Genomic DNA, 25,166 nt, shown 5'->3' with positions numbered 1-25,166 from the left:
ACCTTTCATATTGTAACTCATTAATATAACTTGTTACTATGAGCTACAGGACATTCCCAGTCTGCAGGCAGTAAAAAATGTTTCCACATGACATTTTTTTTCCATTTGAGAATGTGTATTGGCCTCCTACAACGCACTCTAACCCTCTTCAAGGTATAAAAATACTTGAGTGGTGATTGCTTTTTCTTTTCTAGAGTAGAGGACAATGGGCTGGCATTATGTAAGCTGCCAGGATTTAGTTGCCTCCTCAATCCCTCTTCACCCCAAAGACAGGTGCTGCCTTAGCTGTAAGCACAGCCGCGATAAAGATTGGCATACATTGCCCGTGTGCAGCTGTTAGCTGAGACTGGATGTGTTCCAGTGACTGTGTGCGCACATAACTTAGCACGGTCATGCTAAAGTGCTGGACCCTGCCAAACCCTGAGCAAAGTAAGTGTGGCTGCTAGGCTGTGAGGACCAGAGCGGGGAGGTAGAGACCTCTGCTTGTTGAAAGAGGAGGTGGATGGCTGACTTCTTAAACTACTGAGCTATTTCAGGCTAACAGAGGCACAGCCATCAACATACACCGCCGCCAAATCCCCATAGAGATCCACAAACAGGGCAGCTATCAGTGGTATACAGCTACATCGAGGTCAGGCTTTGCATTACCAAGCTGCAAAGGAGAGTGGGCGAGAGCACTGAGCAGTGTTCTGGTAAGTTTCTGTCAAGTTTTGGATGTTTGAAATTAGGCTGCACAGATTTGGTTGTAATGGTCACCTGTTGACACGATACCCTGCAGTTTGTCCAGGGTTGACCACTTGAGTGTGTTGTCTTTACGTCTAGGAATATGTTCTAGCAGACTTGTTTAGACTTGAAGGGAGAGAACAGGAAGCTGGAGGGAGAATTTCCGAGTTGTGTTAACACTTTATAAAAAGATATTTATTGAGTAAAATTTCTTGTTAAATGTTATTTTTGTGTCTTTTTTAAATCTTTCAGCAGAGGAATTGTGTTTTGTACTGTGCAGGAGATGGTTTGGGCGCAGCACAGATTGCTTTATTTCACCACATTTTGCTAAAAAAATTGGTGACAATGAATGAAAAGTGGCTCAATAACTTAATTGAAAATGTCACAGACAGCCAGAACGAGGACAGTGTTTCTATTCTGTGGTTGTGCTGTGTAATAAGCGTATCGTCTGTTGGTCATGGTTAAGAAAAAGTTGCCAATCGACCTTGCACGCATGAGGTCACTGCTCTTAATATGGTTGACCACAGTAGATAATGCTATTATTAGCACACTGTTGGGATTGAGGAAAGCCCCAGACTTTGAAGTGGACTTCAATTTTAGCTGCTTGTGGCATTGACTGTGTTTCTTTTCCCCGCAAGACATGCATGTGACTCCACAGTGATCCCTCATCCCCGGGGACAAACAATTATATCTCACACACACATGCACGCACACACACACACACACTCAGGTTCCTCCTGAGGTTGGGTATTTCTTTAGCCCTAAGGCTCAAATAAGCTGATGTGGAATGCAGCGCTTGATTATTTGGCCAACGGGTAAGCAACTTGTTTAGATCACAGGACTGTTCTTTGTTCGCTGCAAAACACAATTAATCTGGCGGCTTTCATGACTTTATGTGGGATTAATTGTGTAATAATGTTGATTCCTCCATGACATGACAAGTTTGTTTTTCCATTGCCAAATACACTAAGAACCTGCGGCATGCCAGGAAGGAAAATTGACCCTAAAACTGATATATTTGACCTGTACAAAGTCCAGGTGAACTCCAACAAAAAATTATTAAGATGCTGTTCGGAAATGTCAGCACCCACAATCATTTCCAAAAGTCATTACCGGTTAATAATTAAAGATCTATTAGGCAACATGTCATTGCTTTCCCACTCATTTTAAGCACACATATTAACACATGAATAAACATCCTGTGCAAATTTATAAACATGCCAAAAAACATGCAGTTCTAAAGTTGCACTAGTTTCATTTCGAACTTGAGATATATACAATGCCATAAATCATTTGCATTGCTTGTGTCACATTATCGATCAATTATTCACCATATTAATGCACAGAAGCTTCCTGGCAAAGTGGCAGTGCCCTTCATGAGAAGTCAAACTGTCCAATTTTTCTAAAGAAAGCCAGTACATCATGACTCACTCTCTGTCTTGCAATCTGTATTACATGGAATGAAAGAGGTCATTCATTTGCTTGTATGCGGTTGCAAACCAGGCTTTTGCGGCACTTCCTTTCACGTCACCCTCGAATTTTTTATGTCGAAAGCCTTTTATTTACCCGCCGGTCACCTATTGTCTGTGTGTGGCAACATGTATTTATGTCACTCTGGTAGATTGAGAAATAGACTGCAATAGACCTTCAGAGTAGATTATAGATATTTCCACATGAGAAACACTGCATTTAATCCTCATGTGATTAAAGGACCATATATGTTCTTGCATGTTTTGGCCCATTGTTACTGCCACCCTATTTCCACCCAGTGCACTTTTTTTATGATATTGGAATGTGTTTTTAGCCATGCTTACCGTGTGCCTCTGTGGGTGGCAATGTCCATCAACTGCTTTGGTCCAGAATGAAATATAGCAATAACTATCAGAGGGACTGTCATGAAATTTCATACAGACATTCATGGTTCCCAGACAATGTATCCTAACATTGGAGATCCTCTTGACTTTTCCTCAATCGCCCTCATGGTGGCGCTAGAGGAAAGGTCAGAGGAGCCGTCAGGGGGCGATCCAGATATTTTGACTTTACTTATGGGGAGCTGTCATGTCATCCATCTTTATATACAGTCTATGACCTAAACGCGAACGTCACTATGTCTAACATGCCCATAATGACAAGGCGAACTTGTTGATGTTTAACATATATAATGTTTACCATGTTCACCATCTTAGCAACTTAGTATGGTAATACAGTGTCTCGCAGTCTCTAGCACGTAGACTTTTAGTCTGTTGTAGTTAATGGGCTAAATCGGTGGTCCCCAACCTCGGGGTCAGGATGCACGATAACTGTCGGCGAGATGATTCACAGATGAGGAAAGCAGAAAAAACATATTTCTGCTACACAAAAACGCTTTTTTTTTTTTTTAAAACTTGCCTCTAATGCTTGCTTTTTAGTGAATTACTGAATAATTGTACTTCTTCAGTACTGTAAAAATAATTCAAATAAAGTAAGGAGAATCACTGTAGACATTTGCAACCAGTAACGAGTAGTTGTAGTCATTGATTTGTTTTAAGAGGTCACAAGCCAAACATGTGGGGAACCGCTGGTCAAAAAACATGCAAATCCACTGTTATGGTTTGTTAAAGAGAGATATTGATCATTGGGGTTGAGTTTCCACTTTAAGGTTGAGGTCATCTGTGCGTGTGTGACAGACAGACCGACAGATTTGTGTGACTGAGCAGCAGCCTCTGACTCAGTGTTGAATGGGTCCTGGAGTCACATGGCTACTTGTCAGCAGGCTGGAGGAGGAAACATAATCCTGAGGAGGAAGGCTGCTTTTATCAGTCTGTGCGTGTTCGTCTGAGAGAGCACTCAGCCCGTCGAGAGGCTGGAACCGCACATGATCGGCTCCACATCTCTAACTCTCCTTTCTTTTGTCTCCCTCTCTCTGTTTTCCCCCTCTGTTTGTTTTTGCCCTGCACTCTGACCAGCCCTGGGTCTCTCTTCACGGCAGAGTTCAGAATTGCACTACCATGTCTGCGGTGGCTTCTCTGCTGTGAGCACACAAAGGTATGGTACAATCATGGATATATTCTTATATTTCTTGACCAGTTGTCATGTTTTCAAATTGTCTTATTTGTCAGAATGTCACTTTCTACTGCTCGTTGTTTTTCTATTTAATTTATTGTCTGTTTAATTCATTGTTTACATGGGTGAGTACTCAATTAGGTGATTGTTTGTCAGGGCTAATGAAACTTAACAAGATCCTTCCTGTTAGTGTCTCAGGCTTGAGCAACCATAGCATAACTGTTAACAAATCCTGTTTAGTTACACAGGTTACACAGCAGAAAACACTTGAGTTTTAGTAGCACAAACATGCTCTTACACTCTTGTAAATCCTAAATTAGAAGCTTTTTAAAGGCCATGTTTTGGGGAAGTGATGGCCCTCTAAATGCTGTGGTCGAATCAGAATTGACCATTCATATCTACAAAAAAACCGACCTTACTTTCTCAAGTGTTTGTCTTTTTTGTTTTCTTAAACCGCCCTCTGTTTGACCCATTTCTGTTTATCACGCACATGTTTTTCTACATCAGACCTAGACTGCGTCTTAAACCGGCGATAACGCTGTTGATTCTGTAAATTCATAGCAGCATGTTATTGTTTTAGATAAAACATTAAGGCCACAAATTATCTTCATGTCACTTGGAGTTATCACAGCAACACAATCCGGATAAAAAATGTCTTTAAACATGCGTTGTCTGTTAAAAGGAAACCCACACAGTCTTGTTTTTTGGAATCCCAGTTCTCTAATGAAACCATAAACCGCTCCTTTCCCCCCCTGTCATTGTCCTGCTTTTATAAGTACAGGCCTGTGTGTCTGTTGAGGTTTGGACATTGTGATCAAACTCCTATTTCTGGACAGGCCTTTTTTATTGGCAGTTTGTGTGTTTTATTGAACTGTTCTTTAATTATGCCCTTTTTGATAGAGTTTGTAGATGAACATGCAGCCTGTGGTCGCCACTCGCGTGCCAGGCGGTCTGATTCAAGCCGGGTCCGGCCGGGTGTCCTGGCAGATCACTGGGTTAACACACATGTGGGCTCATGTCGTGAGTTCAAGTCTGGCTCATGACCTCTGTTATGTCGTCTGACTGTCTCGCTCCTTTCGCTTAATGTCATTATGTGGAGAAGAACTTTTAACCTTTTTGTCCCTCTGTATCCCCAAAGGTCACATGAGATTACAGTGAAATTGGCATTTTTGAAATACAGATCTTGGCTTAGAGTGAAAAAATCTGATAGTTGCTTCTCATACTTTGTCGTTTTTGAGATGGTTGGTGTGCTGACCTATCACTCCTCTAGTGTCCCAGATTTCTGTAACCCGTCATCGTTCTTCCTTTAAGAAAAGCCCTGCAGAGCATCTAAAAAATACCTTAAACCTCTCAAATTTCGAAAGAAAGACATTGTGTTGAGGATGCCAGGCAAATGTCTGACTTTTGCTCCTCCCTTTTTATTCTCCTTTTCTCTTAAAAAGGTGTTAAAAGAGCTTCTAAATAAAAGAAGGAAAATGCTCTTTTCAGGGAAATTCAACATTTCGAAGGTGAGCAGTACATTTTGATCAATACTGGAAATTTACCACATACCAAAGAGACTTTGTCAGGTTTATTTGCACTGTGTGGGAGAGATGAGTCACCACCAACTGCATATCAGGTCTTAATACTGACCAAAAAAAAAGCCAAAGTCATGCTCTTGAGTTATCATTGTTCTCTAAAGGTATGACGCAAATGTCAAAACTTTTATGATATTCAGATAAATTTCAGACTAGATCGGTTTAGTTAAAGGAAATGTCAGTTTGTCAGAAACATTGCAATGTTATTTCAGAAACCGTAAATAGCAGGTACTCACTATCAGCTGTCAAATCAATCAAATAGGAAATGTGATGTATTTTGACCGATATACAGAAAAGCTTTTTCTAAATCTCTTAAGGGCATCCTTTAAAAGAGCTGAGTGTATTCGGCTGCTATTTTTTCAAACCTGATAACTAACATTTGCGACATCTAAGCCTCATATGCCAGACACATCTGTAGTTTAAACAGAAACGGGACAACAAGATGACAGTTTCTGCGGTCAAAGGTAGCGTCTTCACTCATGTGACCTGATTATATACTGTATACTCTGCTCTCTGCAGGAGGGACAGGGACAGCTTGTTATGCTGTGACATGCTGAGTTAACTTATAATGTCACAGGGTAGACATTGAGACATTTTGTATTAACTTATCTTTGGAATATACTGTAGGTCCGGGCAAAGCATACGCATGGTTTTTCAGTTAACTATTTCCAAAGTCTAACATTATGTACACGAGGAAGAATCCCAAAGTGCCCTGTTTCTATATATTTTTTTAACATTTACAGCTCCTCCTTACCTTCTTCCTGTTTTCATACTTACTTCCTCCCAGAAGGATAGTTTTCCCAAAGCTTTGTTTGCGTGCACACATTTGAGGCCATGTGGCTAAATCTTGCATGGAGAAGTGGAAACAAATTCCACACTCATCGTCTTCTTTTAGGAACAGTTTGTGAGGTACTGGGCTTCTGGATCACACATGATGAACTTCTTCCAGGGGAAACACAGAGTGTCTTGTCCTCACTTCCTCTTGCACTGTCAGCATTCATCCACCCATCATTTCAGTTATTACATAAGGGGCAACCATGCAGTTCCTTTTTATTCAGTCCTCTGACTGATTGCACCTGATAGCAGCTTTTTTTTAATAAACCTGCTTGCTTACCAAGACAATTAGCATTTCTTCTTCTGATTGTTACTGTTATCTGTTTCGTTACAGCCATGCCCTGAGGTAGATAAGCTGGTTCCCATGCTATTTGTGCAGGATCCCAGGGTTCTGTAACTTTATCCCTGTGTAGCCCGCCCTGCCTCTTCCACAGTGGTGGGGTCTAGGTTTACTGAGAAAGTAAGCTTCAAACACACCCAAGCTAACTCCAATAGCCTCCTTTGTCGCCCACTACTGCCCGGATTACAACGTCTCAAACAAGTTAAAGTTGTTACTCTGAAAAGAACAGCTGCTGGTATGTAATTAACATTCGGGGCAATGATTTCCATTTTGGCAGAGCAAACGAAGAGCGTTGCCAAAACGTTGTGTAGTCTGCTGTGTGTCTCAGTTTCACGGTCTCTTTGGCAGATAATGTCTTTGTTCAATCCACATTTAAATGCAAGTTTACACTGAACAGCTCCTGAATACTTCTGCACTGCCTTTAATCTCTTGTCATTGATTGTGCTTTAGTGAAACATACCTCTCAGAAATCCCTCGCCGTCAACAAGGTCATTGATATGATTGTAGTCAGGCAGCAGGGAGGCTTATCGTTTCTTTGATAGCTGCTGTCAGGGAGCCAGAACATTATTTCTGACTGTGACACTGAAAAGTGAACCAAAAGAGGGCCTTCCTCTGCTTTTAGACTGAAGGAAAACCGTAAAGTCTAAGACTGAGTGCCTAGTATGTTTAACAACTGTAAAACAAAGGGTTTTGTTGTTTGCTTCAATTAATTTAGATATATCATGTTTAGCAATACATCCCCAGTGTCATTTGAACTATACCAATTTATACACTCTATCGTTGATCTTTGCAGCCTAACAATAAAGTTTAATTATATCAAGAACTAGGGCTACAAGAACATTTTTCTTGATTTAATTATTTTTCGTTCGGTCTATAAAATAGTAAAATATATTTAAAAAAAAGCTTGTTACATTCCCTTAACCCCAAGGTGACCTCTTCAAATATCTTGTTTGGCTCATCAACTGACTGAAACCCCAAAATATTGAGTTTACAATCATAGAGTGCTCCTCCTCCTCTGGCCGACTGAATTGTGATTACCTTTGGATTCCTGCGGTTGTATGTCGTCTAACAGCGACTCCAGAGTGACGGAGGTTGATGGAGGTTAGCTGAGGCACGTGCCGCCGCTTATCAAAGGGTCCTCTGCACAGTAGCACTGTGTTATCTGGCTCTTATCTGGCTCTAATGCTTAATAACCTTGAATGGCGGCGAGGAAGTGCTACAGGGCTTGAAATCAAGAATCGTAGAACTGAAAATAGACGGGGTGTCATTGTTTATAAAAGCATGTTGGTGTGTAATTCTTCCGCCATTGTTGCTATCATGCCTCAAGTATAATGTCAGTGTTTCCACTTCATCATAAAAACGTCATTCAGTTTAGGCCATCTGTGTTTCTAAAGTGGGTCTGGGGACTCAAAGGCACTTGAGGCGCTTTCAGAAAAAATCCTGAAACTCCTTCAGAGTAGTCATCCAGTGAAGCATGTTGCTTTGTGTTTTGCATTTTGTTGGCTTTGCACTTCAGCACATGCAAAAAAAAGTCGTCACTTTATGAGGTTAAAGTGCATGTTAGCATTGCCATTGTGAGTACATGCTTACGTTAGCATTTAGCTCAAAGCAATGCTGTGTCTAAGTAGAGCCTCACAGAGCTGCAAACATCATGAAAACTCTTGTTTTTAGGAGATAAATGAACATAACATTAATCTCAAAGTCTTCATAAATTATTTAATATTTGCAGCCGACACTTTGGTACATACCTTTCCTTGTGAGGCCTGTGCTGCAGAAATCGTAACTTGTTTGTTTCAGGACATTTTTTGCGTTCAGCCTGGTTTCCATCAGTGAAACACATCCTCAGATGGAGATACATGTAGATTAGGTGATGAAACAGTCCTGTTTTGCCCTAACACAATAAGTTTTTGTATGTTTTAGGATCATATTCCTACTGCAATGTCCTAAAATTGGAGGACAATGTATTAGAAGAGATATTGAAAAAGAAGAAAAGAGCCAAAACAGCTAAAAACACACCACTGTCATTATACTTTCTGCCTGCACTTCATATTCAGGGATTACTGGCCCACAGCTCCAGTATTTCAGCGCCTCATGTTATAAATCTCCAGCTTCATGTGGACTAACCCCTCGGATCTGTATCTGTCTCCAGGTTATGCTGCCCAAAAGCTGTCTGAGTCCCAGTGAGAAAGAGAAGGGCTAAAGCCACACCGATCCAAACCAGCTTTCCAGAGCCTCTCCAGCAGCGACTCCACTGTGGAGCCATGAGCAACCCCAGCGCTCCCAACAAGATTACAGATGCCGTGGCATCGGTGACTCACAGCGTAAGTCCACACGACCGCACACGGCACCCTGTCCGGTCACGCTTTAGCATTGTTGACCACATGATAAAACACTCGTAAATTTCATTAAATTTTCCAAGTTAAGTTTATCTCGGGAAATCTTGCACTATGTCAATATAAAAATCATACCTTTTTTAATAGTGAACTCATTTGATGGGAAAATACATGGCATGTTTTGGTTAGAAGTATGCCCCACTCCGTATTCAGCAGCACACTCTTCCATCACATGTACAGATCATTTGCCAACATCCCATTAAATAGGAAATCAGTACAGTTACAACCCCTCTATATGCGCCGTGCATTCTCCCATCACACTGCTGCCAACACGACTGCACTGTCTGACCCAAACGACTACATGCTTTCAGGAAAGTTTTGAATATATTTTGTATTTTATTATGATATTACAGTTAACCAGCGGATAGCAAAGTACATGCAGTTTATAACTCGTCAACACCTTTTGATAGTTATGTGGCTGTAGCTTGATTGAGCATACTAATCAAGGAGTTTTATTTAATCTATTTCACATTCATTCTTTGTTGTAAAGCATTTCTTTTATAAATGAGTTGTTCACCTTAAACCCTAAATTTGCACATAGCCCACATTATCGGCTCGAATTTTCAAACTACCTTTCCCCGTTAGTTAGCTTGCTAGGTAACTCACCACATGGCACCTTTCACATTTTATGCATTTGACAAATTAATGGATTATGTCTGTTTATGATATGGTAAAAGGTTGTTTCTGTCTGCATATGACATGGTTAATACAGCCTGAGCAAATAGCCCATATATTTCCATTTTATTGCCATAAATTCCCTTAAATTCCTGTTAATTCCCATCAAAAGTTTCCACCTTGAATATTCCCAATATGGTGCAGCCCTGCACATGAGGCAGAGTTGGCGAACCTGTAACAAACCAGGTTAAATGCTCTTCATGAGGAGATGACGCTCACAATTAGCAGTTTATTGTCTTTTCGTGCATAAGACTGTAGCTACTCAGCGTATTCAACTTTCCTCTACTTCATTTCATGTTCTCCCTGTGCTGGATTTATGCTGCATCAGCTCCCTCAGTCCACTCTGTCATCAGAGTGTGTGTTTTGGACAGCGCTGTTCCCACATACAGGACTTCTGACCGCAAAAATAAAAACGTTGAGAATAGTTCAGAAACACTTCAGATCTGCACCGAGAGCTGCTCCTTGAATTCCCCTTTTCATTAGAGCAGTGGAGAATGTCGACGGTTCCACAACTGAAACTGTTTCCTTCCTCTTTACTCCAAGTTGATGGGTTGCCAGTGTTGGAAACACAAAAATAATATTGGCATATAATGAAAAACATAATTGCATGGCTGCTGGTGGGATAGATGTGATGAACATGCTGCCTGGAGGGCAGCTGGTCAGCAGCCAAAGAAAGCAGCATTCCCCGACTCAAGAGGTTCTCAACAAGTTCATTTTCGGATGATTAAGATGCTGCAGCAGAAAATATCACAAGCTTAAAGGAAAAATCCCCCCCAAGAATAGCCTCATATTGTTAGATATCAGTTTGCCATGGTTAGTGATTTCCAGGATTTAATATGTTCTATTGCATTCCAGGAGTTATTGGATTGTTAAGGACTGCATATCTTTATTGATTTACCAACTAAACCTTTCTCATGTTCTTTTACATGAGTTAAGGATTTCTAAGTTTCCCAGAATGTCTTTCAACAGCCCAAATTGAAGAGAGTTTACTGTGCAGTGGGTTGAATGTGTAGGTGAGTGGAAATAGTGATGTTTATAGCGCAGTGGGAGAAGAGATAATAAGAAGAGATTTTCCAGTAACAAGTCATAGATGCCACTTCTGATAAGGTTCATCACTTATTGTATTGTTGAGAGATGATTTCTGACTGGAAGAACACATGTTCTCGTTCAAAATGTCCTTTAGACGTGCTCATGGTGTTCATTTGACATCAGAGCTGCTCTGTTCTTCATTGCAACACCAATGTGGGAAATGCTTGCTTTCCCTTAGCTTTGCATTTTTTCTCAGTGTGCAGTCAGCTGCTTCCTTTTCAGTGTTTCACAACATTGTGACCATCCTGACAACCACTGCATCTACCTGCATGCAATCTGGACATAAACAATATAAGTGCTGTCCAAGTTGTAAACCCTACCCTACCAGTCCAGACGTAGAATGCAACGAATTTAGGAGGTGGAAGTGGATATATGACGCTTAACCACTGATCCATGAAAGAGGTGCAGAAAGACGAGAGGCCGTGGGTTTAACTACTTCTCATATTTAGTTTTACCATTTGGATGACTTATTACAAAATACGTCATTTAGTAGTTAATTATTTATTTCAATCACGTCAGTGTACACTTTTACTGTACACTAGGTCTCATTTTTTAGGTTAAATCACAACCTGTTCACACATTGGCAATAAAAAACAATTACAAAATGTTTATACATGTACAAATTTACATACAGTCCCTTAAGGCCTAGGTACACACATCTAAACTCAAATATTAAACATAAACGCTCATTAAGTTCATAATGATCCCATTATTTGGTCTCAGGTGAGTTTGACTCCACACACTGAAATACACGTCTGCTTTAAAGTAGTTTAGCAGGACAAAGGAAAAAACAAAAACTGAGTTTAAAAATGAAATTTCCTTCTGTAATCATCATCACCTGACACAAACAACTAGCACAAACAGGTTTCAGGCAGTAATCTGTAGTTGGTTTTAAACATAACTAACAGCTAAATCCTGCAGTTTTATTATCTTTCACTTGATAAACATCCACCGTATTTATAATTTGTTTTTCTGTAGTTTATATAATGGATTTACATTAGTTGTATATGCGTTGCCCCACACCTCCTTCACAGTAATAAGTGAGAAGTACTACATTGGAAGTGCTTAATAATCCAACATATACTTAGTTTTGTTCAGAATGTCAATACTTTTGTACACTTTTGTCTTTGTATCAGCGATGTGCCTTTTAAACAAGACAAAGACCTTTATTATTTTCTTGCAGAAGGTGTCGATTGACATCCTTAAAGATATTCTGTCAAGCCTGCTCAGAATCAGCATGTCGTTATTTCCATTTACAGCCGGTAAGACAGTTAACTGCCATAAAACATATTGAGTTTGTGGACTAGAATATGACTTGGCTATAGTATGAGTCGCCAGGATGTAGCCTGATGACCAAGAAGCTCAGGAAAGATAAAAATGTTTGCTGATTGACAGAGCCTTATTGGTTGTTCTCTTGGCTCCAACTCTGTCAAGTTAATTATTATCTCCTTAACAATGTGTGTTTTGTGTGTCTGTGTGTGGACAGGGAGAGTTCAGGTAATCCTGTTTGAATTTTTTTAAGGACTCATTGTGAAACTGAGTAATGTCTTCTTTCTACCGTGAAAGGTCTGCCCTGGTCACGTGACGAGGGCTAACTGAAATGGGAAGCAGGTTGTCTTCCATGAAAGTGGCGGACGTCTCTGGCTTTTACTTTTGACTTTGGAAAAGCAAATATAGCTATCTTGTTGTATTTTAAGCTGCAGCAACACACCTGTGTGTAATGTGATGGACTATCTGTATTCATTAAAGGTGAGTTTGTTTAGTTCGAGGATAGAGGACTCAACGTAGCGTGGCGTGTTCGTGTGTGTGATATTTAGTCTTGTTCTTATCATTCCCAGTCAGTCATTGAACATTATCCTACATGGGGCAAATAGAGATTTTCTAAGCTTATATGTAGCCTGACTTTCTTCTTCTGGCTTCGGTTCTTAAGGTAAATGTACCCTCAACACGAACTCTGCAGCTGGTTAATGTTCAATCTAGTTGTGCTTTTGAAATGCACTTTTACTTCGTCATCAGCTCATTGACTTTTCTCAGGCATTATAAAATCCAAGGTAATAATTACAACCTAATGTTATTTTAATGCGTCACTAGTTACATATAGTCGCCCCTCTAATGTCAGCAGGTGGATTATGAAAGGTTTCTTAAAAGGGTGCCACTTTCTTTAATTAACTGGAAAAAGTAATATTAAGAAACCTGCTGTGCTGCTGGTTCAGTTTAAAACAGTTTGCAAAGGTTTATTTCTGCTGAGCCATTGGAGCAATGTTGCTTCAGGGCATTTCAGCAGTGCAAGCAACCTGTTATATTAAAACAGTCTAGATTATTGGTTTCCAACCCATTTGGCTTGTGTCCCCTTAAAGGAATGGTTTCACCCTTTCGGAAATGTGCCTATTTACTTTCTTGCCAAGAGTAAGATTAGAAGATTGATACGACACTCATGTCTGTAGGGTAAACATGAAGCTGGAGCTGGGAGACAGTTAGCTTAGCTTAGCATAAAGACTGGAAACAGGGGGAAGCAGCTAGCCTGGCTCTGCTCAGAGGTAACAAAATCCACCTACCAGCACCTCTAAAGCTCATGAATTACTGTTATATCTAGTTTCTTTAATTCATACAAACACTGAAGTGTAAAAACATCAGGTTGCATTTTTTTACAGGTGTTATGTGCCATATAGTTTTTTGGCTGGCAGTCCTTGAGCCTCAGAGAGATGACAAGAAATGTCAAACTATTACTTTAAAGCTATGGTTCAATGTTTTAGGACATGTGCTTATTCTCTTTCTTGTTGAGAGTTAAATGACAAGATTGATATGTCTCTCCACTAAACCAGCCGCATGGTTAGCTTAGTGTACAACTTGTATGTTGTTCTTTGCACAGATTAAACAAGCTATAAGGTGCTGTGCAGATTTTGGGTTAGGGTTACTGGGGGTTTGCGATACTTGCAGAGGGGTGACCGGCTCGCTGTACATTATCCCGCTTATGACACGTTTACTAACTTAAGAAATCAAAAATTTGACACAAAAAAAATGATCCTTCAGAGTCCAAGATCAGAACTGCGTCCACAGCAATGATCTGTTATAAAGAAATAATAAACTATAGAAAACTGTGATTGACCAATCAGAATCAAGTATTCAACAAAGCCGTTTAGTGAACTAAGCTAAGCCAGTCAGCTGCTGGCCAGAGCTCGATATTTACATGAAAGTGGGAGCGATCTCCTCATCTTAATCCTCCTACACATGATCAGTGGTAGAATCGCTGTCTGCTGACTGTGCCATTGTTTTCCTATGGGGAGAGCGGTGCCTCCCAACTAGGCGGAATCGCTACCCTTGCCATGGTGCACCGCTCGAAAGTGCCACAAAGCGCAGCGCTTAGAGTTCAAATTATTTCAACTTAAACCTCGGTTGTTGCTGACCTTTCAAAGCACAACAAATTAGATAACCTCTGCAACTGTTGTTGTTGCCTAGAAACAGTGAATGGTGTCCCTTCTGCACTTTTTGATGACATATTATACCTGCGCTGCACTTTGCCTCTGTGAGCCCTACCTCGTGGTGAGCGAAGAGCAAATTTCTTATCAAATGAAAGCAGCTTATCTCTCAGCAAGAATACGAATAGACGTTTTTCCCCAAATGTTGAACTGTTCCTTTAAAACGAGGCTATGTCTACAGGTGACCCCTCATCACAGGTTTAATGTCTAACCGTCCTGGGAAGTTTAACCCAAGTGATTTTCCTTACACAAATGGTTTCATTTGACATTTTTGAGGCCTGAAAACTACCCACTTTATCAAAATATGTTTGTTTTTCTCCTTTGTCCCGTTAATCATCTCATAGTTTCCTACAACCCCTTTTGGGGGGCTTAACCCCCAGGTTGGAAACTACTTGTGTAGACCACGACATGCTCCCAAGACCCGTAGCTGTCATCATGTCATATATTGAGCTTTGACATTATAGTGCAACCGTATCAGTGACTCTCAGTGAGACAGTCGCTGTCTGGAAGTGAGCCATCAGACCTCAGAGAGATCTGATCAGTAAAGTGTGGTTTGCGCCCCCTCCTACCTATCATGTTTTATTACCTCATAAACTTCCTGTGACGTGCATCTGACAGCGTCTGTAGAATCTCCCTCTTATCAGTTGGACATCTTCAACTTAGATAAAACCGAGGTGTGAGAACTCTATTTTTTTAGTGAATGATCTTTCCATGCTTGGCTACTGAAAACCCTGTTTGCATAATATGAAATGACAAAGCTGATGACTGCTAAAAGCCCAGTTACCAATACAAATATAATCAAACGGTATCACCAGACGGGGAGCAAAAACAAACCAATTGGAGACATATTTTCCGGTTTCTGAGCGTCTGGAGTATCTCTTAATTAAATTGACTGAGTGTATGACGTAAACATTTTATATTTGATTTTAAGCAGCGCAAACATGCTGTTTAATTCATGATGTAATAGGAAGGTTGTGTAAATCAGTGCTTGCATAACACAGAATTCACAGTTGGCTGAGGGTGAAACTGGGTTACAACTCGCACGCTTTCATAGAATCATCAGAAACTCAGAGCATATTGAGCACCCAGATCTCGTGGCAGACTCATGTTAAGATATGTAGGAATGCATTGACTCATCTCGACATGATCATTACGACAGCCTATCTCCCCCTTTCCCCTCCAAATGCTGACTGTGTTGGATTTGAGCCTACTTCACGACACAGATAATCTCCTCTGCTGCCTCCACACACGGTCGAGTGTCCTCATTATACAACACGGCCTCTACACATGCCTCTACCTTTTAAAACTGTTGCTTCACAAGATTAACTCTTTCACTAGCTAATAATTTATTCTCACATACCACCACATTTAGATACTAAAAGACAAGAACATAACATCAGTTTTGTTTGTTTTTTCTGCAGTCTGTTGAGGCAAATATTCCTGCTGAGTATGAGTCATTTGTGTTAGAAACTTTTTCCAGCACTTTGGTTCAAACTGAAATATCTCAACAGCTATTGCAGGCGTTCTAAAACTTATTACTCAAAGTTCTGCACCTGATTTTTATTCAAGGTCAAAGGTCAGGAACGATTGGCGATAAAAAAATAACAAAACGTATTGTATTCATAACGTGTAGAGATGGGTAGCTTTAGGATTTTATCGATATTAGCCTACTACTCTTATCGATACTCCTTATCGGTTCGGTTCATTATTGATATTCTTTCAATTCTTTTTTTCTTTTTCATTACTAAATAATTGCTTTTAAAAATATATTATTTAAAAAAAATAATAAATTAAGAACAGGATTAGAATTTATTTATTTATTTATTTACTGCTGCTCTGGTGTGAATTCGACATAAGACTGAAATTGAACGGACTAAAGATGTGGAAATCTTTTCTAAAAGAGTTCCATGCACAGATGTTTTTATTTGGTCAAATGATCAACCAAAATATGTTTGTTCAGTCATTTGTCATGTAGAAAATAGTCATTAGCGGTTTAACCTTTCTGGCACACACAACATTTTAATCTTCATTCCAGCCTGTTACTTAACATGTCTTCTGTCAATATTAGCCATAAAAAAAAGCATCCATTGAAAACTGCTAGATGTTTAGTTCCTATGCGTTTACATTGCCCTTCAAGGCGCGCTGACTAAGAGCACCTTGGTCAATATTTAGGCTTCATGTGTCAAAGTTAAAATGTGGAGATGAATGTCAACGCGGGGTTTTGTTCCTGGCTGTTCAAACACGGCTTGTCCTTTCAGGCAGCATTCGTCCTCAAAGGGAGAACGAGAGTCTTGTTTATTCTGCTCTGGCTGGTACAATGGGCAGACTGGTGAAGGTGGCAGGTTGGCCGATAGGGCTCTGATTAGGGCATCACGAGGCTTTGATAAGTAGGGGGAGAGGGATGTCTCCTGCCTGCAGTTCTTAACAGAGCTGTTGAGGGTCAGAGCTCCACTTTTGTCATGTTGGAGGGCAGTGACACTTGTTGCCACCAAAACGCTGATTGCAATTAAGCTTACGTTGCCATGAGCGAGGTAAGTCCCTGATAGTTTTCTTCGTTGTCTGGTCAGTTTTTGTTTTTACTCGGCTCCCCTCGGCTTGTTTTTGCACATGGTTTCGGTTGTGGAAAATTCTCTCACCTCTTTGAGAATCCCTCACACATCTCTCCCACCTCTAGGGATTCACTGTGAAACCATGATATGAATGAGAGCTCTGTAAAAATAAACTGCCGGATAGTGTAGCAACACACATCTGGATAGGATACGTGTACTCAAGGCTTTTGGATCAATGGTCATCTAATATATCATCTAAAAATATTGGAAGTATTGAGATAGTCACGCAGAATTACAGAAATTTAAAAGGTCTCTGCAATTTGTGACATGTTTTAATGAAAGTTTTGTAGTAAAAACAGTTGACTAACTTTAACTTTGTCATGTTACTCCAATTTATTATCTTTAACTCAAAATTTGGAGTTTAAAGAGCCACATTTGCCATTTAGGCCCCTTTTTTATTTGGGTTTCCAGTGAAAGAAATCTGCTGAGTTATTGTTGCTTTAAAGTGCTATTGTCTTTGGCAGTTTGTTCTGGAGGTCAGTGAGGTGATCGTTTAGTTTGTTTACTCCTTTTTTTGAGACTTTTGTTGATCTGTCAGGAAAAAAACGCTATAAGAGGAATTGAATGTTTGCCCAACAGGCTGGCCTGGGTCTCAGCTCGTCCACAGTTCAGTGCAGGGCTTTCTGCTTCTGTCACCTGTGTGTGGCATGTAAAAACTTTGCACCGTTGTGTGGGTCATGGGAATCAGCTCTTCACACTTTCTTTGGACATGCCTTAATTCATGAACATCTGTCAAGCTATGAATGTGATAGATTCAGGATGAACTCTTGAGTTTCCTGTTCACATTTTCTTGTCTTGATGGATTTGATGCGCTTAATGTGATAAAAGTGGAACAAACAAAGTGTCCAAACTACTTCACATCATGCGTATAACGTCTTGTTCTGTATGTGATGTATTGATTTAAGTTGATGGAAAGAATTGATTTGATTTAATAATATATTATTTCCGGATTTATACTTGATACAGTTTGTGGCACTTTTTGAAGCAATATTTGCGATGTTGGAAAAAGTATTCTTTTACTTGAGTATATGTACCGATACCACAAACAAAATCTCCCTTTATCAAGTAAAAGTCCTGTATTAAACATGTTACTTAAGCAAGTATTATCAGCAAAATGTACTTAAATGTCCAGTGTGTAAGATCTGGCGGTATCTAGCAGTGAGGAGGAGGTCGCAACCAACTTAAGCCTCTCCCGTGTGCCAAGCCTGTTGCAGAGCTACGGGGGCCGACGCGAAAACGCGAAAGGCCCTCTTTAGAATCAGTTGTTTTAAGAGTTGCATAGGTCATTTGGAGGAGAGCCAGTGCGTGTGTGTGTGTGTGTGTGTGTACCTAGGAAGTGAGTGGTGAAGCAAGAGAGAGAAAACGGCAGCGATGGGAGCGAGTAACATTATCGACTCCGGCCAAAGCAGGAAAAGTTATCAGTGTTTGGTTTGTCCATTTTGGGGTTACTGTAGAAACATGGCGGTGCAACACGGCGGACTCCGTGGAGAGGACCCGCTCCCTATGTAGATATAAACGGCTCAGTCTAAGGTAACGAAAACACAACAATTCTTACTATCAGGTGATTATACACTAATGAAAACATACCTATTAATATGATATTCCATTTCTGCCAATAGATCCCCCTAAACGTTACACACTGGTCCTTTAAATGTACCGATATCATAATGTGAAATCTCTGTGACAAGTAAAAGTTCTGCATTCAAAATTTTACTTAAGCACAGAAGTATTATCAGCTAAATGTACTTAAAGTATCAAAAGTAAAAGTTGTCATTCTGCAGAAAAATGGCCCCTGATAGAAGGTTGTGAATCTTTAACAATGCATTATTTTATAAGCTTATTAAATATTTCTATATGCAGAAAGGGAACAAGTAATTATAGCTGTCAGATAAATGTAGAGCAGTATAAAGTACCATAAAATGGAAATGCCAAACCACAATTTTGAGGTACATGTACTATAATTAAGTAAAGTGCTGGAGTTACTTTCTGCCACTGTAATTTTGAATATATTACAGTACATGTGTGTGCTCTTTTAGCAGTCTGCTGTGCATAAAGTGAAAAAAGTGTGAGACACAAAAGTAATAAGGAGCTGCAGGTGGGAGACGAGTGAGTCATCACGTGCTTTCTGTTACTCCCTGCAGCACTGGAGAAAACTTAATATACGACTGACATGTTGGGTGTCCTGAGAACCGTTTGTGGGAGCATCAGGTGACTTGTGGCCCCTGAGTTTTGCCACAGGAAGGGTTCGCCGGAGGATCCGAGGCACCTGCGCAGTAGTCATGGCAACATTTACTCTGCCGTGAGGTGGCTACAGCACGATCCCGTTAGCCAGAGTAGATCCACTCGCTGTGTTGCTGCAGCCAAGCCTTATCACAACATCCCACCGGCAGAGCAGGGCGCAGCAGGGCACGGCATCCTGCTGCAAGAAAACAGATCTCTTATCACCTCACATGATCCCTGTCACACCACAGCGTGGAAAAAGAGTAACCGATCGAAGCACATGGCTATTGTTTCCAATTTCAGGCAAATTTTCAGGAAGGTATGCATGAGAGGACTCGTCATATGATGTCCTGATGGTGGAGTATTTGCAGAACCAGAACTCCCTCTGGTGTTGGTTGAAGTGAAATGCAATGCATGCTGTGTCCAAAATCCATAATACATACGAATTCTAAGCAGGTTTTGAGTATGAGTGTTACTGTGCAGACTAAAAAAAAAAAATTTTAAGTGGACTCCATTCTCCCACAATGCAATGCACAAACAAAAAGTAGGCGCTTATCGCAGCTGGAAAACATTAAAACTAATTGAGGATGGAGATGAAATGGTTCCAGAAACACCCCGCAAGACTAAATTAGTACTGATTTTATGGAAAAAAGATTTTGCTGTCTCTTTAGGTTTAATTGGTTGTGTCTAGAAAAGCAATCCTCAAATTGCAAAAACTCTCGCGAGACTCGCTGCCCGACGACCTATCCTAACCCTAACCATTCGAGGTTGATGCCTAACCTTAACCAACTCGCAAGAGTTTCGCAATATGTGTGTTACCTTCTAGACAAGACCGATTTAATTGGCAGCACTATTCTAAAATCGCAGTTTGATTGTAGTTTGAAATGGTATACTATAGAGATTATTATAGTATATACTATATACAATTAGTATATATTAAGGAATTGAGACAGTATAGACTTTGTTCACTACTTAAAGGAACAGTGTGTAGCATTTAGGGGGATCCCCGTCATCTCCACTCAGCCACCAGGAAACAAGACACAGGAAACCTCTTGAGGAGCTGCAGTTTTTATGTCTGCACAAACTGCGACTTCCACTGTACATTCAATCGATATTCTCAAAGTTAAACTAACTCTGACTTCTGCTCCACTAGCTCACTTGATCGTTCACACCATCACACACATTCGCCGCCGCTCTCTCTCTCGCTTCACCACTCACTTCCCACTACTCTTACAACAGCTCTAGATGGGGCCATTCGCGTTGTCATGCCGGCCACCGTAGTTCTTCTACACGATTAGCACAATCTACAACCTCACCGTTGTATGCCGCCAGATGTTACACACTACATTTTAATCTGAAAGACAAAAACTGACTGTGGAAAAAAGACTTGTAAAATGAATTGCTGAAATGAAATAAAAAAAGACCTGCAGTAAATGCTTATTGTGAAAAGAGGCAGTAATATTGAGATTAAGTTTTAAAAGTATTAGATTATTTCACAGATTTATGGTTTTATTATCCATTTGTCTGCATTTATTTCCCAATGTCTTATATTTCGGTTTATTTAATGTATTTGTTCTTTTGTTTTGTTGTAGCCAGAGGCTCCTGCTGCCTCATCACTACACGGGACTCCGCGCCCTGAAGAGGAGGATGATGGGGACCTGAACAAAGCCTTGGGGGTCCAGCGCTTTCAGCAGATCCTCAGTCCCGCTGCTGCCGTTCCTGATGAACAGCACCACATCTACCATGAGGAGGACATCGAATGTAAGCGCACGGCGGTCTCCTCGTTGTTCAGTGCATTTCAACATTCAGCAAGCCAGAGAAATAAAAACAACCTTTAAATCTAACATGGAAGTAGCTGATGTTTGTGTATCTCTGCTGTATCTTCTCCCCAGACAACCGTCACTCCTCTCACCACATCCACCGACCTCTGTCCAAACTGCCCTCCGACGGACGCAGGAAGAAGAACAACAAGAAAAGGAGAAAGGACAAAGATCACAAAAGCAGCCATGCTCCCAGCAGTGGCCCCATAGAGGAGGGAGAGGATGAGGAGGAAGAGGAGGAAGAGGGGTCGGAGGCAACGTCTGCTCCATCTGAGCTGGAGAGAGTCAAAGATGTGGAGGTATTCACTCACCTTCATCCTAATCTTTAAGTGAATTTATGAGTGAGTGGAAAAGCACTGATAGGGACTGACTTTTGCATTAAAACATTATTTGTTTTGGTTTAAATTGAGATCCTTTTGACACTGTACTTGGGGAGTAAAAATATTCTAATAATGTATCTGAAAGTATTCTTCTAATGATTTGCATTGAGATGTGGGTGAATGAACGTGCTGCTGTACAAATGGCCATAGTCCATGCTTTGCTCTGATACCCAGCCTGTTGTAGCATTACCATATTTTCCTCTAATGAATATTTCAGTACAGTCTTAATCATTCATCAGTGGGTTTCATGTTTGGTTGTTATTATGCTTCACAAAACAAGACCCAATTTAACCTGATAAAAAATAATAATGGTAACTAAATACGAGAGGTGTGGACTTGAGTCAGACTCGGTCATAAACTTGATGACTTTAGACTTGACTTGCTCCAAAGTGTCAATTAATTTCCTCAATGGAACTGACGTTAATGCTATTCATTCCCAGCAAGTCGACACTTAAGTCCCCAGATCCACTTTGTTTGAACCAATCCGACATCATCCAATCAAGTTGCAGGAGAGAACCATGAAGAACTAACATTACGTTAGTATGCAAAATGTGCAGGTCGAAAATTACAGAGGGAGACACAAATGGCATTGCATTCGGTGAAGAGCTCATTATGACTTATTTAGGACTCAAAACTCAAGGTCTAGGACTTGGGACTTGAGTGCTAATACTTGAGACCTACTTGTGACTTGCAAAACAATGACTTGGTCCACCTCTGCTAAATACTATGCACCCCTGCAGAATTTGTAGAATATGATTGAGAGGAGTTGTTTTGCTTTAATCTTTCGTTTATCTGTTTTAGTTTTGTGTTTCTGTTTGGCTTCAGCTTTATTTTGTAGCAGTTTGAATAAATATATTTTAGAAAAGAAAAGGAGAAAACAGACCTCAACAAAGCATGTGAACCAGGCAGGTTATACATTTCTTGGTCTGTTGACTTTCTGCTGTCCATTGCCCTTAGATTTATTCAGATCCAGATATGATAGTGTCCTTGTTGTTCACAGTGAAGGTGATCAGTGTCTCCAAATTTCTAGGAAAAATCTTCTGCCAATTCCTCAAAGAAAATACCAGTTTTCCCATCACATATATATATATATATATATATATATATATATATATATATATATATATATATACTGTATGTCCTATAGTATGTTTCCTCATTGTTTAAGACTGCAGAGGCCTCATCGGATAGATGCTTTTTTTTTTCTCCCCTTTAAATAATAGTCCCTGATTTGTACAGTAAATATCTAAAATAATTTATTTTCAAGATCAAATTCCTTGTTCAATTCATTAATTGTGTTCAATTCTCTCCCTTGGACCAATGTGCACAGGGCTGTTTTGTTTTTCTGTGGTTATTATCTGAAGTTCCTGGTTTGAATTTTATTTTTTTACAGTAAGCAGTGCTCTCATGCTCTGTATTCCCTCCACAGTTCTTTGTTTCGGATGAAGACCAAGTGGCCAGACGTGGCAAAGAAAGCCCACACTCTGCCCGTGAGCTGGACATCGTGCCTCAGTCTGCGGAGGGAGCAGATACCGGAGATGCATCTTCCTCAGAGTGAGTCGAGTCGAGTTCTGGGGGCTTGAGAGACTTTATAAAATAATAATATAAAATGCTTTACCTGCTGTGATGATGGCATGTTTTTGCCATGTTGCTGAAATGTTCTCATAGACAATCTGATTGGGTGAGACGGCTCAGGCACACGTTTCATTGGCCAGTGAGGTTCACACTGTACGTTACCATGTCTCAGGCATCCAGTGGGCCTGCTGGGCATGATCTGATAGACCCGAGTACTCCTCTCCTCGGAGACCCATATATCACCTGTTGCTATAGACGACGCAGCACACCTCAGCAGCCTCAGGCTCCATCTATGACATTTACTGTTCCACTTCATGAGGGTCTAGGGCTAAAGGGATAAAGCTGCGTATACAAACCTTTTGCTTGTTTTCAGTCGATCGACGAGCAACCTAATAACAGTGGATTTATTTTACAAAACATCCTGATATAACTGAGTGAAAAAGTGATTTTGAAATGCTGTGGACAACTGACCTTTAAAGGACGGTGAGTTCATTATGTTTATTTTAAAAGTGCTTTGAGGGATTTGTGTTGGCTGAGTGTTTTGAGCTGAGAGGTGCATGTTTTATTAGGAGCAGCATTGGTGGGGTCTAATACATCAATCAAAAGATGATAACCATAGTGTAGAGATATTATTCCTGTGACAACCAAATCACCAAGTAGGAAAAAAATAAAATGTCTATAAAAGGAGAGCAGAGGAGGAGAAATGTTTGTAGTTCAGTGGCAATAAGTTGGTAAAAAGTCCCTCTTTGTCTCTATGTTTCAAACTTCACATGTGAAACTTTTGTTGCAGAAAATGTTCAAAAAATAACCATGAAACAACCATTCCTCTGAGCTACAATTGTGTCTTGTTTTTTTGCTTTTATCTAGTAAGCCAGCCTCCTCCGACACTTCCAGCCCCTCTCCCCAGTCAGCGCCACCTGAACACATACCGCTGGCCCGACAGTCCTCCGCCAGCCGCGGCTACGACCTGCAAGAGCGCCGGCGCACAGGCAACATGACGGGTGCCGAACAGGCCAAGTACGAGCGCATCCCTACTGACGAGATCGAGGCTCAGACGCTGGCCTCCGCTGACCTGGACGGCATCAAGAGTGAGTACAGATAGATTCTCACTTGGCAGATTTTATGCTCTTAAAACTTGCTTGGAGGTGGGCCTAAGGGGCAATATGGTCAAAATCCTTTATCCTGATATAGGTAATTTCATATCTCAATAACAATATACATATCGTGATGTAGCAAGTGTTCTGGTAATTCAGTAAATAAAGTCTATATGAAATAGCCACGTGGTAAAGCTCATTGTTGTATACTCCTGAGTGAATTCAGTACTTGACAAATGAAAAATGCTAGATTAGAGTATTTTAGGAGTAGTATTTTGTAGAGTATTTTCTCTCTATACTCTTCTATTATTTAATTAAGAACTTTGGTGCAAAATGATCAGATTTTCTGAGAATTGAGTTAGTATGTGCTTGTTATTATCAATTTAGACCACGTAATAGTGTATCACGATATTTCTATGATTTCCTCACAATACGATTGCATTGAAGGGTGATAAATGATCATATTGAATTATCACCCAACATACTTTTATGTGTCGCTTGTAGTGATGAACCCACAGAGTATTATAACCCATCATCAAGTCTGCAGTAAAATCAACTTTATAAAGTGGTAACATTTCACAATACAATTTGTTCCTGCTGCCCCCTAGTGGTAAATAAAACAATGATTGCATGTTTAAATGTTAAAGATGACTATTTTTTGTCAATAACAACAAAATAAACAACAGCACTTTGGTCACGTTATGTCACAAACATTGGGAACAGTAATGGTGTAGTTCTACATAATTTGCACATGATAACTCATGAAAGGTGAACGAGGTAAACCAACTGCCATTTCCATTATTCAATTGAATATATTGTCCAATTTATCCACCTAGAAATATAGATGAGTTTGTCTCCATCTCATGGCTCATTTAGGCGATTCAATCTGTAACCAGATTTTTTTTTTTTACTGCAGCAGAAAACATTTTTAGAAGATATCGCTCTACGGTCTGTTATTTCTTTATAGCAGACCATTGCTATGTATAACAGACCGTTAATATGGACGCAGGTCTGAACTCAGACTCTGGCGGATCATTTTTGTGTCAAATAATTGATTTCTTAAGTAAGTAGCCGTGTAATAAGTGGGATAATGTACAGCTAGCGGGTCAGGGTTTATTTCACAATGACCGGCTCGTTGTACATTATCCCTTACTTGTTAATCCTTTCAGATATTTCCAGATACTTTCCAAGGGGTTGTAGTGTTTTGCCTCAACATCATCAAAGTTTCTCCAGCATGTGTGGCTGGCTAATGGTGTTTTGTGTGTATATTTACGTTTTCAACCTGCCAGTTTTATAAATTAATTAACTCTGAATTGTCG

The 25,166-nt window shown here is 40.2% G+C and overlaps 1 protein-coding gene across 3 annotated transcripts in view; it reads left to right on the top strand.

Moving 5' to 3' along the window:
* The window catches only part of slc4a2b (solute carrier family 4 member 2b), a 47,147-nt gene that overhangs the window by 6,069 nt on the left and 15,912 nt on the right, over nucleotides 1-25,166 (top strand). Inside the window, exons 2-7 of one of the 3 annotated variants that reach the window (XM_074622741.1) lie at nucleotides 3,669-3,747; nucleotides 8,666-8,837; nucleotides 20,571-20,739; nucleotides 20,871-21,097; nucleotides 22,608-22,732; nucleotides 23,621-23,841. In XM_074622741.1, coding sequence (XP_074478842.1) covers nucleotides 8,778-8,837; nucleotides 20,571-20,739; nucleotides 20,871-21,097; nucleotides 22,608-22,732; nucleotides 23,621-23,841 — 802 coding nt within the window. In that variant the 5' untranslated portion in view covers nucleotides 3,669-3,747; nucleotides 8,666-8,777. Of the gene's footprint in view, nucleotides 1-3,668; nucleotides 3,748-8,665; nucleotides 8,838-12,321; nucleotides 12,423-16,656; nucleotides 16,681-20,570; nucleotides 20,740-20,870; nucleotides 21,098-22,607; nucleotides 22,733-23,620; nucleotides 23,842-25,166 lie in introns of those variants that run through there. The other 2 variants (XM_074622742.1, XM_074622743.1) reach the window with 2 other exon arrangements.

Source organism: Sebastes fasciatus, chromosome 21 (assembly GCF_043250625.1).
Source record: "Sebastes fasciatus isolate fSebFas1 chromosome 21, fSebFas1.pri, whole genome shotgun sequence".
In the NCBI taxonomy this organism is placed as follows: Eukaryota; Metazoa; Chordata; class Actinopteri; order Perciformes; family Sebastidae; genus Sebastes; species Sebastes fasciatus.
Note: the sequence above shows the minus strand (reverse complement) of the source record. Positions and strands in the feature narration are given on the sequence as shown.